This window comes from Acyrthosiphon pisum, chromosome A2 (genome assembly GCF_005508785.2).
Source record: "Acyrthosiphon pisum isolate AL4f chromosome A2, pea_aphid_22Mar2018_4r6ur, whole genome shotgun sequence".
Lineage (NCBI taxonomy): Eukaryota > Metazoa > Arthropoda > Insecta > Hemiptera > Aphididae > Acyrthosiphon > Acyrthosiphon pisum.
Genome location: NC_042495.1, coordinates 65,427,362 through 65,444,523, shown reverse-complemented (window position 1 = coordinate 65,444,523; position 17,162 = coordinate 65,427,362). Strand labels below are relative to the sequence as shown.

At 27.0% G+C, this 17,162-nt stretch overlaps 2 protein-coding genes across 2 annotated transcripts in view; one reads left to right on the top strand and one right to left on the bottom strand.

The window, feature by feature from the left end:
• The window catches only part of LOC100162339 (proto-oncogene tyrosine-protein kinase ROS), a 30,148-nt gene extending 18,502 nt beyond the window's left edge, over positions 1-11,646 (bottom strand). The window contains exons 1-2 of the mRNA XM_029489970.1: positions 11,220-11,646; positions 5,358-5,414 (exon numbers count right to left, since the gene is read on the bottom strand). Coding sequence (XP_029345830.1) covers positions 5,358-5,414; positions 11,220-11,342 — 180 coding nt within the window. The 5' untranslated portion in view covers positions 11,343-11,646. The remainder of the gene's footprint in view (positions 1-5,357; positions 5,415-11,219) is intronic.
• A 332-nt stretch (positions 11,647-11,978) lies between these two features.
• LOC100160307 (alpha-1,3-mannosyl-glycoprotein 2-beta-N-acetylglucosaminyltransferase) lies at positions 11,979-17,162 on the top strand. The gene is made up of 3 exons (XM_003240058.4): positions 11,979-12,509; positions 13,773-13,886; positions 14,454-17,162. The coding sequence occupies exon 3, from the start codon at positions 14,608-14,610 to the stop codon at positions 15,886-15,888; it is 1,281 nt and encodes a 426-aa protein (XP_003240106.1). The 5' UTR covers positions 11,979-12,509; positions 13,773-13,886; positions 14,454-14,607; the 3' UTR covers positions 15,889-17,162.

The following is a 17,162-nucleotide window of genomic DNA, read 5'->3' as shown; positions in this document are numbered from 1 at the left end:
ATAATGAAATAGCTATACCAAGAATTAATTCTCGTCAAACTAAACGTATCAACATTAAAACCAATGATCCCGAAGAATATTTTCGAATTTCAATTTATATACCTCTATTAGACGACTTTATACAACAACAAAATGAACGATTTAATAACAAGAAAGACTTAATAACAAGCCTGCAAAACGTCATCCCTAAATTTTGTGTCAATAAAAAATATGAAGATATTAAACCTTGTGTTGATTTTTATATTGGTAATTCAAACTCACTAGCTATTTAAGCAGAATTTTCGTTATGGCAGACAAAATGGACCAAGATTTTGGAGAAAGATAGACCATCAAATATTTTTAACACGTTGTCCCAGTGCAATCTAGATTTTTTTCCATCAATTTCTTATTTATTAAATGTGTTGGGGACTTTGCCCATATCAACATCAACACCTGAAAGGACGTTTTTAACTTTAAAACGCCTAAAAACGTTTTTAAGAAACGGAACCGGACAAGAAAGGTTAGTAAGACTAGCCCTCATGAGTGTACATAGAGATATTGAAATTGACACTGAAGAAGTTATCAAAAGATTTTCAAATACTTCAAGGAAAATTAAATTAATATAGTTGTATTGTGGTACGTTTAACACATTTTTTTGATATAATATGTATTGTATATAGTTAACTTGTATACTAAAGTGTAATGAATTATAATTATTAATGTAGAAATATAAGATAATGTACATAGTTACCTACCGAAATTTTTAAAAAAAATGTCATGTTCTTAATTTAAATAATATTTTTTATAATTTCATATTTTATTACATAATATAACATTTATACTCTAACCCCCCCCCCCCCCCGAAATATTTTTCTGGCTACGGCCTTGCTGGAGTGTATAATAATTTAATTATAAAAGGCCGGTAATGTATAGATTTCCCGGCCCGAATTTATATCCCAATCCGTCCCTGACGTAATATGTATTTATTATCATCTAATGTATAATTAATAATGACATGTGTTTAGTTAGAGATGCAATAAAATACTAAAGTAGCAAAAATAGCAAAAATCAATCAAATTATATATTCATTTGTGGACATACAGATATAGATGATTTTTAAAGTATCTTCAATCTTGCATTAGCTGATATTTATTTATTTGTAAAATAAAGATTAATAAATGATTAATTATGATCTTAATTCATATAATCGATTTCAAATTTAAAGTAAATTTGAAAAAAAATAAGAATATACAGGATAAGAATAAAACGCATAGGTGGGAATCCATAAAAATTTCAGGAAGGGGTTAATACTTATAACATAAATGTCCAACTCAAATGTGCTGTCTGTTTTTGGGGAGCTAATGGAATAGTTTTGGGGGAGGGCTTCCCCTCCACACGATTTCCGCCTATGATTTTTAGGTGTATAAAACGTGGAGCAAAGTATACACTATACACTTTACACACACAAACACAAACACTCATATACATTTTTACTATTGTGTATTAGGAGAAAATATTTAAGTCATTGCCTGTGATATAAAAAAATAAGACTAAAATGTCATAAGAAAATTACAACTGACAATATCTCTATATATAAAATTACTTGTCCTGAGTGATTCATCATCGCCTAGCCGGAACCGCTGAAGCTATATGAGTATGGAATTTGGACAGTAGTTTTGTTTTATGATGCGAAAAAACCCTAAGAAAGGATTTTTTCAAAATTTTGCCCCTACAGTTGTTAAAAGTGGTAAAAATGAAAAAAATCACTAAACCGGAACCGCTGAAGCTATGAGTATGAAATTTAGTCAGTAGTTTCATTTTATGGTGCAAAAAATCCCTAAGAAATTATTTTTCAAAATTCAACTTTACGGGGGTTAAAAGGGGTAAACATGGAAAAAATTGATAGACTGATGCCTCGACTGATTCATTTGCCTTATCACCAACTTCACTGTGTCTGTAATCTACCGCAGGTAAATTGCTTACTTGATAATATAACTATAAGCGAAACTCACGGGCAACTCCAAGTGAGTTAGCTAAAAATTAAAATATAATGCGGCCACAGCGAATTACACCTAAAAGAAGTTAATTAATTAACATTTTTTCTCCGGGTTATTCATCTAGTAAAACTGTAAAAGTATGAATATATAATATTATATAGTTAATAATAATATAGCTGTTACTGTACTTTATACAACAGAATACACTAATACAGATTCAACTTGAATATAGAATATCTATCCATGTATCAACTAGTTTTTAAAATATTATAAGAATGAATAAAAAAATCAACTCAATATTTAATAGCAAGTTAGACAAAAATAATGTATTTAAGTTAAATAATTTAACTGATGACAAAATGAAATAAAGCAGCAATAAATAAAAATGAATTTTTGTTTTTATTTAAATTAAACGATGTTGACCAGATCCACAGCAATTCACACGGTACATCATCCGGGACCCTAACAATGTATTAATTCGATAAAATAATAGTCAGGGTTACTTATTAGTCAATCCACAAATGCGGGTCGAGAGCCCCTTCATATCAATTTGACTTTGTTTAGTAGCAATAATTATTATTAAACGTACTGATCACACTTCTTTATTACACCAAACACAAACATTTGTGGACTAATAGACTACAATAAACTTAAATAAAGCCATATTAGTTATTAAATATTATATTATACATAGGTAATACAATGTATTTATTATATACGATGGTGTATGTCGTATGATATGGTAAGTTGAAATATAACTAGTTAGGTATATTATATAAAGTAAACACTCCAAAGTTTAGAAAAAAAATGTTTACTGTTTTGAGAAAATAAATATTTTAAAAATAAAATAAACAATTATTGATTTAAAAGCATTTTAAGTACGTAATAAGAATTTAAAAATTTAAATATCTATTTATAACGATGCTAAATTGTCCACACTCCTCAATTTAGTTGTGATGAAAGTAGCTTAGTGACGATTAAAAATGTAAGTTTAAAATTTAAATTATGAACATAATATTTCTATATATAGTGTTTTATGGGTGTGATGACCTACGTGCGGCTGGCTTATCGTTTAAAGTCAGGTACCTAAAACATAGTCGAAAATTACAACTACTATTATAGTGCATACATTCAATATTCAATTAATAGTAAATACTCATTACTCATGAGGTATATTTTGATTGCTAATATTGGATTTTAGGTGGATTCTTCGAATACAATACGAAAGTTAAAAACATAACCTTATAATTACAACTCGCGTTTGATTGGATTTATGTATCATATTATGGTATTATTGGTAACCACACTAGGGGGTGTTGAATATAGCTAAATTGTCATTACATAAAAACATGAAATTGTTTTTATAAAACATAATAGATACATATACATATATATTTTTGAATATAACCTCCCTCACAATTGAAAATATCAATGAATGGCATTACATGACTATATAGGGCTTGGGCTTTAATTATTAGAACATAAAAGTAAAAGCACACATAATATTTAAACATTTCCCCTCGATTAGTAGAGTACTAGAGCCAATAAATTTTGAAAATATAAATAAAAAAAGATAATGTCAAATGTGACTTATTTTTATCCATGAGGCATGAAATATACAAAGATTCATTTTCTTCACGTATGAACCAAGGATTATGGTTTTATATAAATTACAATTAACTCCTATTGTCTGCAACAAGACAGGAAACGTTCAATAAATATTTGTTCACAGCGAAATATGTACAAGTATCCCGGCCACTTGATTCAATTATTCTGTACTGCAAAATAATTACGCATAATAATAACCTGGCGATTACATTTTGCGGATTTTAAATGTAACCTAACTACACAATTTTTGAAAAACAAACGACTCACAATAATTTTTTGTAATGAAACTATAAATGTAATAAGTATAGGCGTATAGCTACAGCAAAATAACATATTAAGATGTAATATTATGACTTATAGGTATCATGTACTGTAAATATGAATTTTTTAAATAATATCCTAATGCAGTAATGTAAGTTTTTAAGAAATAAACAGCAGCATAATTTTGTTAAATAACCAACTCACATATAAAATCATAAGCAAAAATAAATGCAAAATGCAGTAATAAATCAATATACGTTACCTAAACATACAATTTACCTATATAAATAATTCAACAAACGTTTTTACACAATATATTATAATATATATTATACAATATAATTAATTACGTCAACAATATTATCTAAAATACTCAGAACATCAAATCAAATATTACTTAACGGGGTTTTCAAGGTAGATATTATATTTAATAATACTATTAATATTTAATATATTGGTCACGAGGAAACCGGATGTACACAAAAGTCTATAAATTACGTTGTTCACGGTTTAGTACTTTTACCATATAGCCATTAACAGTGACAAAATAATATAACTTTATTCTTAATGTAAAGTGTAAAATATTACATTTTAAGTAAAAGTTAAATTTATAAAATCAAATAAACTACAAAATCAATAGTATTACATTATATTATTACGGTAAATTATAAGATCCATACATAATATAGGACAATGTTTTACAGATTTAATAGATTATATATAATATATATAATATTAACATGAATAAGGATCTACGCATTAATACACAGTCTAGTTCATCCTATTGTTCAACGGTTTGTTTGTGAGCGGTCAAGTGAACTTCCGTAGCACCCATCATATCCCATCACCACCTGACGTTTATATTTTTACAAAATTCCTACTTTATTTATACCTCAATTATACTGTATCCGGTTAAAAAGTTAATATGAAAATATTTTGTACTAATGTGTTAAACTAACATTCAAATGCTTCAAATATAATATTCTAATTAATTGTTTCTAGAGTTTAAAAATCTCAATTTTTAAAACAATTGAGTACCTATATTATAAATTAAAATATGATGAAGCCCAGCGGAAACGGAAATAGATACTAGCCATACCTAGCCTATAATAGGAATGAATTCGAGAGTTTTATTTAAAAACCCCTAAACATTGTAACTTTTAATTTAAATAATTTTTAGGGTTTCTGCATATAAATGTCATGGTTAAAAAAATCATTTTACACCTGACCACATCATGAATATATATAGGTAATAGGTACCATACCATTCGCCCAACACGAAACCCATAAACAGCGCACATGTTAACACCGGACATAAAAAATATATTCTCAGGGAGATTTTTTTTCACAATTTTAAATCCTAGTAGGTACATAAATCAATACATTATGCAAAATGAAGTCAAATAAATCCAATAGGTGATAGAAACTAAGATAATTCGTATGAATGGAACTTATTATTTATTATATGAAAATACCAAGTACCTAGGTATATAATGTATACATAGATATTACCTGATTTACTATACATTCAGAATTGCATAAGAGTCCTCCGTGATTTGTAGTTTCATTCTAAAAAAAAATAATTAAAATTTTAATTAATTAGAAGTTACAACTAAAAAGAACATGTCTTTGGTAAAAATTATAATTTCCTTATTAAAATAAATTTGATTAAATTCACATCAATTCGTATTAAAAAAAAACTAATAATCAATTAAAACAAATATCTGATTACATAAGTTTATTATCATAAAATGTAGGAATAATATATTTTACATTTTGGTTTTTGTTCAACATTTATTCCTATTTTATCTGCTTGATGGTTGATTAATACTAAACTCTATTGTATTAAGTATATATTTCAAAATATAAATGTAGACAACTACTATCGTTTATTATCATAAATTAATAAATGTTTAATGATTTTATTTTGTACCTACGGATCGTATTCTTTAGGTGGGTAAATTTAAATTAAACAAATAGGTAAACCAATTAAATATGTACAGTGTGTATCGCTGTAATTTCTATATAAATAAATGTCTTCTAACAATATTAATTGTTATACAAACTTTATCCTTAAACTATGATAGTTGACATTTAGTTAAAAATGAGCGCGGCAATATTATTATTGATAATTAACTATTATTATTATTATATGTTTTGGTTAGCTTATTTTTCAAAAATTTGACATTTTTCAGAGCCAATTTATTTAAATACTGATTACTAAGTTTAATTTTTTCCACAAATAGTTTAAAGAAGCTATAGGTAGGCAGAATGTGCAAGAATAAATACGACGAACACTCTGTATAATATGAAATTATAATATACCTAGAGTTCAAACTACAACTATGTACAATTTTATCAACTAATTTTATGTAGGTATAAAATATAGTATATACCATGTTAGTGTATATTATTATATGATTTTGTATTTTCACTAATATATTTTTCATTAGTTTTAAAACTACTCGTATTAGGTACTTATGTAAAATATTACACGTTACATTTTATTAAATAATATTATAGGTACATCTATGTCTATATAGCATATTATAATATAATATACATACATATTATGTACCTATATATTATATACTAATATTATAGAATATTGTAATGCTTTAATTGTTTATTTATTTATAAAACTTACAATATGTATTTGAAAAGAACATAATGATAATAAAACAATATTAGTTTACTTGATAAGGGGGTTTTGATAGATCCCTTCAGAACTTGTTAAATTACAAATTAGAGAGATCACGATTCTATAACAAAAAAGACCGTAAGAGTATATATTTTCTATAAAAAATATGAGTATGAAAAATAATAATAATTATGTAGCTGAAAATCATTTTGGTCTAAAATAAAAAGCAAAAATTAAATTAAATACAACCCAAAAATAAATTCTAGGTACAATGTGGATTTTTTTCAAAAAAAAAATAAACCTAAATGAAATAAATACGCGTGAGAATTATTTCCGTTAAAACAAGTGCCCAAAGAAACATAAAATAATCACATTTTTGAACAGGTGGTTGAATAATTGTTCATTATCTACCTGCGAGTGAAATAAGCGGACATCCTGTCCGCCCCTGTAGAGACGTAAACTATACCTTTAGTAGTAACCGTCTGGATGAACACTGTTAAGTGTTAGTTATTATTTACTTGTTAGGTAGGTATGTGGCCATGTAGATAATAGTTTTACTATTTTTAAATCAAGATCATTACTGCCACAGAATAAACCACTTCTATTTATCATTACAAACATATGGCATGGCATTTCGTTATCGATACATACAACATTACTACCAAAATTTGTTAAAAATACTTTTAAATACAATAAGTCAATTAAATAGTAATTATTTAGGTTTACTATTATTTTTATAATCTAATACCATTAATTTAAGACTGATTAATAATGCGTACATAGGTAAACAGTTAAGTAATTATTATGTGAATACCTAATTGTGTAATCATTTTTAATAAAACAATACCTATAAATTAAAATTAGCAAAAACATAATAATAAATTGTACAATTTAAACATTAGATACCTATTTTATATTTATATTATAATAATTTAATTTAAAAAAAAAAAGCCTATGATTTATGAATTTTAAAAAAGGGCTATATTAATTGATGCAGTCTATTTGTAGCAGTCTTTATAATACATATTGATTATTAATTATTAACAATTAAAGATAAATAATTAAAATACGTCTTGGTAGCAATACACATACCTATATTATATAAAAACTATGTGTAAACTAGTACTTACTAATAGCCAATAGGTTCATATTTAGTAACAAAATAGTTGTTCGATACCCGGATGGCCAGCAGTGGGCAGGGGCCAGGGACGCAATTCGTAAATACAAAGAAACGCAATGTAAACAAAAATAAATTTACGGCGATAAAATAAGTCCATTTCAATCTAATTATAGAATAAGCTACAAGTCAAAATTACTTAACTAATTTACCAGGCCAAATCAATCTGGAGGACGATAGTACGCTACATGCACGAGTGCATGATGTATATTGTGTTGTCTACGTTGTACAAACATACAAAATAATATGTACAAACGAATGGAATCGGGCATACCAAATTTGCGTTGATTAGAATCGATCGTGTGTTGTTATTTTTAATATTAGAGTGAACCTATGATAAAGATTAAAGAAAATGTAAGAACATAATCAGAGCTTTTTCTTCGATATTTCAACTCATAAGTGAGTTATGAGTACCTATGTAAAACATTACAAAAATAAAATGTTAATAACTTATTTAAAAATTGAAATTTCGTAAAATAAACCAAGGTACAAACACATACCGATGTTTTTATCGTTAGTTCAATAATAACTAATAAGTCAATTCATTAATTCATTATAATTTACAATCAATTATTCTTTATATTAAGAAATCCCTAGTATCAATTAATTATATATTATATACATTTTTTTTAAAACATTATTTTAATGTTTTAAAACCAATATAATATTCACTCTGAGTCTAAAATGAATTAAAGTGCACATCGATTTTATTTCATTACTATACCTGATACCTTACTATTATATTAATGATAAAATAGAATATTATTCATATCTACATAAACCTACATACCTATAAAAATATATAACTATAGTCTATAAAGTATAAACTTATATAGACATCCAGATATATTACCAGCTTATGAGGGACACTATAGAAATGGTTTAACTAAAATGTTTCATCACGTCAGTACACTAAATTGCCTTAATTAATTTGTGAATTTTATGGCCAGGGAATGTATAACAAAGGGACAACAATATAAAATAATATTTCTAACTATATTTGAATGTAAATTGTAATAATTGTTCTTAATCGTATGACTTATTTGAAAAAAATAACAAAAAACAATTAATATATTATATTATGTTCATTAACACTAGGTTTATATATAATCTTATATATCTTCCAAAATAGCATTTAAAAGCTGTTCATTTTTGTTGATAACCTTTAAGTTCAATCCGTTAATTTTAATTACAGGAGCCATCATGTGTTCCGTTTAATCTAAAAAAAATTCAGGTTACATATGAAAATATTTATTTATATTGTTGGTTAGGCAATGGCCAATGAATACAAAAATTGTTTATACATCATTTACGAAGTAAAACTAATTACATCCAAACCAGTAATAATATGAGTAAAAAGTTAAATAGGTATAATACGTCTTTACTAATTGATAATTTTGAAGTAAATATTAATAAAATAAAATGATATTATACAATATAATATTTAGTACCTATGAAGAATAATTAGTATGATTTCAAATGCGTAGGTAATATACTTTACATTTTATCAATTCGAATAATATTTTAATTTTTAACAGAAGTTTTAATTTGAACAGAAGTTAATAATAAAAATATTATTGACAAAAGATAAAGCATAACTTCTATACCTATTCTCAAAGTGGAATTCAATATTACCGTACTATACTCTAAATTCTGATTATACCTATTAGTGGTCCGCTTATCGTAGCAAATAGTGATCAATTATTTATTTAGAATAACGGTAACAACAATAATTTCATTTACACGCATTAAAGGTTTATTAATTATTAATTTTACTCATTAGTTGTAAACAAATATTAGTATCTTATCTACATTTATGAATATTAAAAAAAAATAGTCTTCCTTCATTACCTGACCTTAATACCTATATCATTTTTAACTTTTCAATTTTACACCAATATGGACCAATTATTTCTAGATATAAAATACACCTAATACATCATCAAATGAATATTTAAACTTTAAAGGAATATCAAACCGTAAATATTACCTATATTAATAACATTATTATAAAATTATAAGATTATTACGTTACTCACTCAATTATTTCTTTTTATGCTTTCATAATAATTTACCGTAATTTACTCTTCAAAAGAGCGAATTTGGTAGAAACACAACGTTAAGAAAAATTAATAAAATATTGTCTACACACTGATTGGGTTTTAGCCGTCAATTATTTAATTACGCAATAATAAATTCAATCCAAAAATCAAAATACTCCTGTTGGCTGTTCAACGTTATTTACATTTGGGAAACACAATATTTTCGAAATATTGCGAAATTTATTATCTACCTATTAGTAGTATAAACCAAAAACGTATACATAGTTATAGAAAAACACAATCTGATATAATAATAAATTAAAACGGTACAAAATTTTTAAAAAATGGCTACCTATACTAAATGGCTATTCCACCAATTCTTCAAACTTGTAATTAATACTTATATTTTTAAATGATTAAAGATAAGACAAAGAAAAACGCCCTCTTAATTTTAGTTTGGAAAAATTGATCAAATAAAAGCGTCTTGCACTTTTCTAATCAAAATTTATATAAATTATTAAAAAAAAATAATTAGTTTTGTTTCTTAAATATCGATCAAGTCAGGACTTGGAGTAAAATATATTTAATTATTAGTATAACTATACATTCAAATAATATACTAGTAAATTTAAACTATTGACAACTACCTATTTATTATAAATTCGAAATACCTACTGTTTAAATACACGAATACCCTCAATATGCGTATACATCGAATATTTTGTCCATATTTTAATATTGTACTAAAACTACGAGCACTTAAGGGTTTTTCAGTTTATAAAACATTATTAAAAATTGTTGTTTTTGTAAATTGTAATTTAGAATTCTTCAGATTCCGTTATCTACCTACCTATAGCTAATATTAAAGATTAAATATAAATAATTTTACGCTTACGTAAGTATCGGTAAAAACTAAAAGTAGTACTCAACCTAAAATGTAATTCTATTTAATTATATTTGTAACCAACCAAATTTTATAGTTATTTTATAATTAAATGTGAATATAGGTACATCATGGAATCACAGACTTACACTGATTACCTACCTCTTGAAAACGTCAATTATTTTGGATTGGGATTATTTTACATTAAAATTAGGTACATGGTGTTATTCTAAAGAGTTGAGATAACTCATATAGCTATTTTAGGTGACAAAACAATAGCAAGTTGGGAGTACCCAGTATAAAATATAATATTTAAAAATTAAATGAATTAAATATTTCTTACACTTACAAAGAATATATTACTATAACTCCGTATGAAAAATATATGGTTTGGTAAGTTTTAATCAAAAATATGTATAATAAAAAAAATATGTTTATTTATAGATTTGCTTAATACCGTCGCGCAAATCATATTTTAATTATATCGTTTCCAAGCAATAATTATCGGCTATTTGTAACACTTGTGGAAACGACAAAAATGTTATACTAACCAGTATAATATACCTCCTAATCTGTAAATATATACATACAATTGAAAAATGTTTTGGTAAACACGGATAATTTATTTTACCTGTAAATGACATCTTTCGTTGCATTCCAAACGAATGATATCCTTTTGCGAATCCGAATGCGCAGAGATTTCGATGGCAAACACCAGCGTTACAAGATATACGTAAAGATCGACCATGATCATATACGGCAACGATATTTAATATTAAAATGTTAATATTGACGAACAGGACGTCGAAGCGACGAAGACACGCATGGGGAGCGTAAAATAAAGGCAAGAGCATATGCAACATGCACCATACGAAGGTCGCGGGAAAACTGATTACTGAATTCAGAAATCTGAATTGCCGCCTGCCGGACCGCGAGGAGTATACGCTCAAAACAGAACCACGGTCGCGTCGGAGACCATAAAGTGGACTCTGGTAAACTAGTTCGTCGGGTCGCGATATTCGTAGTTGGTGCCGGGACCGCGGCAGGAGAGTGGCAGACTGCGCCAACCGGTAACCACCACCAACGATTCACCGATGGTCGAGAAACACATCACACCACCACCAAAGTTCCGCGGTAGTTCTGGTGGTAGTGGAGAGGATCACTGCTTATCACCCGTTATCACGCCGCTTATAAATAATAGAATAAAAAGTATGCTCAATGATAAGACTGCACATATTTTTTTAAGGGACAATGTGTCATTTATATAATCAATCAACAATAAATATAAGGCGACGTCAGGCATATACATTTAATCAATACAGTGCAATGCAATTCATTGCAATGCAGTATGCACAAAAACCATGATTAAAGATACCATCTTTAATCTTGACAAAAACACAAGGCGATGGCACATGCGCGAATTAGGACGAAAACACGGTTCATATTGAGGATACTTCTTATTTCTTATACTATGATAACGATAATAAATAATAATATTCATTAGTAGGCCATGAATAGGCCGATACATAGATAATAATAATAATTAATAATGTTGCGATAACGTCCGGATCGCACGGGCTAATAAATGAATTACACGATAAATAATTTTATAGATGATCGTTATTTTACTTATTAGTTTGGTGTTAATTACAATTTTTTTTTTCTGATCACTTGTTTCCTTTCCTGTACGTGCGTTGTATACGTCGTACAGGTTAAAATTAATGTACGCCAACTGTTTCGTTGGCAAACTACCGAGCACCACGTCTGTCGTACGCTTTACCCAGAACGTAGTGGCACTGCACTATGTTATAACGTTACGGATACGTGTTCGCCGAGCCGATAATATGAAGCTCTCCTACACGATTCGACGGTTGGATTTTGTAGTGGCGAATACGTGAAATCCTCTATTCCTAGGACCTAGGTATGTTTGCTTTCTGCCGACCCTCTCGAGTTATTTTTCTCGTTTGTAATCAAATCGAAAGGCTCCCTATTTATCATTCCAACGTTTATTGTTGTCACAGCTCGTGAATTTTGCAATACTTATGATTATTCCTAGATTTCTTAATAATTGCCTCTACCTAATTGAAATCATAAATTCAATTATCAATCACCTAATTATTGCATACTACTTGTATTTTAACAGTAAGACTTTCCTTAGAAAAAATCCTGTTTGGAACTTATTTCCAAAATTATTAAAAAATAATTGCTTATTTATCTATTTAATTGTTTGAATGACACCAACATTAAGATCTTTTAATCATCTTCATGGCTTAATAACATATTTTTCTGATGTTTTCACTATAGTGATTAACTATTAACTTTTATGTATCAATTTTAGTGCATAATTTTGTTATTGTAGTTTTACTTTGTCAAAAAATAACAATCAACGTCTTTTATTTATTATTTTTATTTTTACTATTTGAAAAAGGCTTTTTGGGTATGTATTCCTTACTAATTATAGACATTAAATAGTTCATTAAAATGAATTATAAATCTTTGTTATCTTTAACTATTATTAGATAAGCATCATTCATTACGTATACACTAAATTCTTAACGGCTATTACTAAGTGTACAATGATAATATGCTATGTCCTCAATCATACTTTAAGAAAAATTCTTTATCTTAATTTATTGTATCTAAAATACTAAATTACTCATTTACGAATCATGTCTAATGCTTATCTAAACCTTCAGAGTTAAAATTTTGGAAACAATTATAACATACAATTATAATGTTTCAATTTCACTTTAAATTACAACTAAAGATTCTTCATTTCAGCACATACTTTCTTTGCTTTTATCAAAAACATTCATTAAATTATCTCTGATCTATCCCATTATATAAAATGTTCTATCTGCATACTAGCTATACAGTAAAGAAGCTGTGGTTTTAAGTCAACGACATAAGCAGTGGCGCCGAAGTTTTTAAAATATGGGTCGGGCCATTTTAAAACTTCCCAGGCTCACTATCTTAATTATTTAATATAGAGGTACCCTGATATACATTTATTCATAATCACGGTTTAAATATACTCATGCTCATAATAAATTTATGAAGTAAATAAAATATGGCCGGCCGGCCACATTTTTCAAAAACGACGTCAGCATGGACGGCGCCACTGGACATAAGTTTTTTAATTTTTCATGATTTATATTTGAGTAATGGAATAATTTATTTACAGGTTTATATCTACTTTGTTGCAAGATATCTAGGTACATCGAGGTCTACATCAATATATTTTTTATTGTGCAATTATGACAAAAATCTTTTAATCAATACTCACATTTGGACTGATGTGAGTATAACATTTGTATTTTTATACTACCTAACTGCCTAATATAATATGAAACCTAGTATGCACCTGTCCTCAATAGATACTTACCATTATATATTTATGATAGCTTAACATGGGCGTTTTCATGATGGTTGGGAGGGGGGATATAAGGGATAGATCCCCATGGCCTTTTTTTTTAGTGTCAAATTTCTTCTGCAATTGTATTTATATTAATGTCAAATGAAATATCTTGATCGTGTTTGGTGTGTATATTTTGTGTGTAATCTAAGTATGACTAATTATTTGCTTAAACTAATATACAGTCATTAAACATTAAATATTAACTACCATTATATTATTTTTACTATTTTTAGAACATGAATTTTGATCACTCCTTACTTTTATTAAAAATATATATTTTGCTTATATTATAAATAAATGTTTTGCAATTGTATGGCATACTGGTATAATATTGCAAAAATGTTAGGAAAATTAAATATAAAGTTATTAAATCTTTGTTTACACCTTGATAATATGTGTTAACTGACTACATTGTTGAAAATGATTAATAAAAATATTTTTTCACAGATTTCAAGTACCTATATTTTAACAAGAAAAAACTATATTTGTATTAAAATTCAAGTAGCTGGAAAATCATCATTGAAACATGATTTTAAATGTTATGGCACAAATACTATTGATAATTAAATTGAAATCCACCATTTGATTATTATATGCTACTATGAAAAAAAATCGCTTTGTAGCATTAGTTTTGTTCAGTATATTTGTATGGCTTGGTATTAATCATTTTATACCCAATGATAATTTCATAGCTAAACCCAATAATTATCTTGATGAAAATTTGGATGATTTTGAGTTGCGCTTAAAAATTGAAGTAGAAACACACAATTTAATACGTGAAAATATTAAACAGTTAAATTATTCTAGCCACGAAGATAGTTATCAATTTAAAAAACACAATTCGTCTAATTCATCAAGTGTTGCTATTTTAATAATTGCTTGTAATCGTCCATCTATATCAAGATGCATAAACAAATTACTAAAATATCGCAAATCAAAAGATGATTTTCCTATTATTGTGTCTCAAGACTGTATTCATGAAAGAACATCACAAGTTATAAAAAGTTTTGGCAGAGAGTTAATTCATATACATCAACCTGATCAAAAAGAAATTAAAGTGCCATCTAAAGAGAAAAAATTTAGTGGTTATTTCAAAATATCAAGACACTATAAATGGGCACTTAATCAAGTTTTCAACACATATAATTATGGAACTGCGATAATTGTCGAAGATGACTTGGATGTAGCTCCAGATTTTTATGAATATTTTAAAGCTACATTACCAATTCTTCAAAAAGATGAAACTTTATGGTGCGTTTCTGCTTGGAATGACAATGGAAAATTTGCATTGATTGATAGAAACGATCCAAAGTTATTATATAGATCAGATTTTTTCCCTGGACTTGGATGGATGTTAACACGTAAAATATGGATAGAATTAATGCATAAATGGCCCCATAGTTATTGGGATGATTGGATGAGACATCCTGACCAAAGAAAAGGCAGATCATGTATAAGACCTGAGCTATCCAGAACAAAAACATTTGGAAAAATAGGTGTTAGCAATGGTCTTTTTTATGAAAAACATTTAAAATATATATACTTAAATGAATTACCAGTTGATTTTACCAAATTAAATTTAACCTATTTATTAAAAGATGAATATGATACCAATTTTGTGGAAATGGTATATAGAGCACCACTTGTTGGTGTAAATGAACTCAAAAATAAGCAAATTGGTCATAGTGATCCTGTGAGAATCATATATTATACTAAGAATAACTTAAAATCATTAATGAAACTATTTGGCCTGATGGACGATTTCAAAAGTGGTGTACCAAGAACTGCGTACAAAGGCATAATTAGTTTCACATATGATAATAGAAGAGTGTATTTAACACCTATTAAAGAATGGCAAAATTATGATCCAAGTTGGCAATGATGTACTATCATTTTTAACACAATTTTATAAATAATGTAAATAAAATATATTAATTTAATTTAAATTATAATTTAAACTAAGTAATCTACATTACTAGCATACCAATGTAAAGGATGTTTCATAAATGACACAATTTTAAAATTTTCTTTTATTCTATTTAATTTAAAAAAAAATAATATATTAACTATTATATTATATTTTGTTTCACTATAAGTTGAGAACTTAGTGTAAGACACTATATTGGTTGTATCATCCCATTTACTTTCTTGGCCTGTAGTTACTGAAGTAACTAGAAGTTTGTAAAATTCTTAATTATTTTTTCAATCTTGTACATTAAGTTTACTGGTGATCTGTTGAATTTCTTGCTTGAGATCCATTAAAGATCAAGTTTCGTTTTTATAAGCTTGCAATTTAATGAAGTCTCAAAGAAAAGTGTCACACCTAATAAAATTGCAAGTTCTTGGTGTTTACTGGTGATCGTTGCAGTGGGAATGGAGTCTGCTGTGGAACTTTTCTGAAAGTAAGGCAATTGTTGCGTTGGATGTATGAGTGGTGACCATCTAGGCCCCCCAAATCAAACTTTGAGCCCCTGTACTAAATGTTTTTGCTAGCCCTATATAAATCTTCTAATAATAAAATACAACTCATATACAGGTATCCCTTATAAAATAATTTCTAAAAATCTATGTTTAACACGCAGTTTAAAATATCAAAATTACTAATATATTAAAGATATAATTTTGATAAAATACTCTCATACATTTTTATAAATTATTTTTTCATATGAAAAAGTATATCTATCAATATTTTGAAAATCACAAATTCATTTCATTGGGTCACTGTACTCCAGGTCCAACGCTTCCCCCTCTTGTGGGACCCCTGGGTGGTGCCGTCCTGCTGAAACCAGAGTTCTTCACATTTAAATCTCAAATTTTTAATGAAACAATATTATATGTAATACTTAATGCATTTATTTAAAAATTAAATGTTTTAAATCAAAATTAAAAACTGTGTTCTTTATGAATAACCCTTTATATTTTGTTTACCAAAGAATATGTAGAGTAATAAATTTGTAATGGAAGTTGATTTAATTTTTTTTTTTTCAAATTTTATAGTTCAAAATGGCTGTTATAACTAATAAGATTTTAATTATCTATTAAATTATTTTGTTATCTTGTTTATAAATTAATAATTAGAAAATTATTGTTTTGTGTTTTATTTGTTAAAAAAATATATGGGTATAATAATTAATAATAAATATATTTGAATTGCTA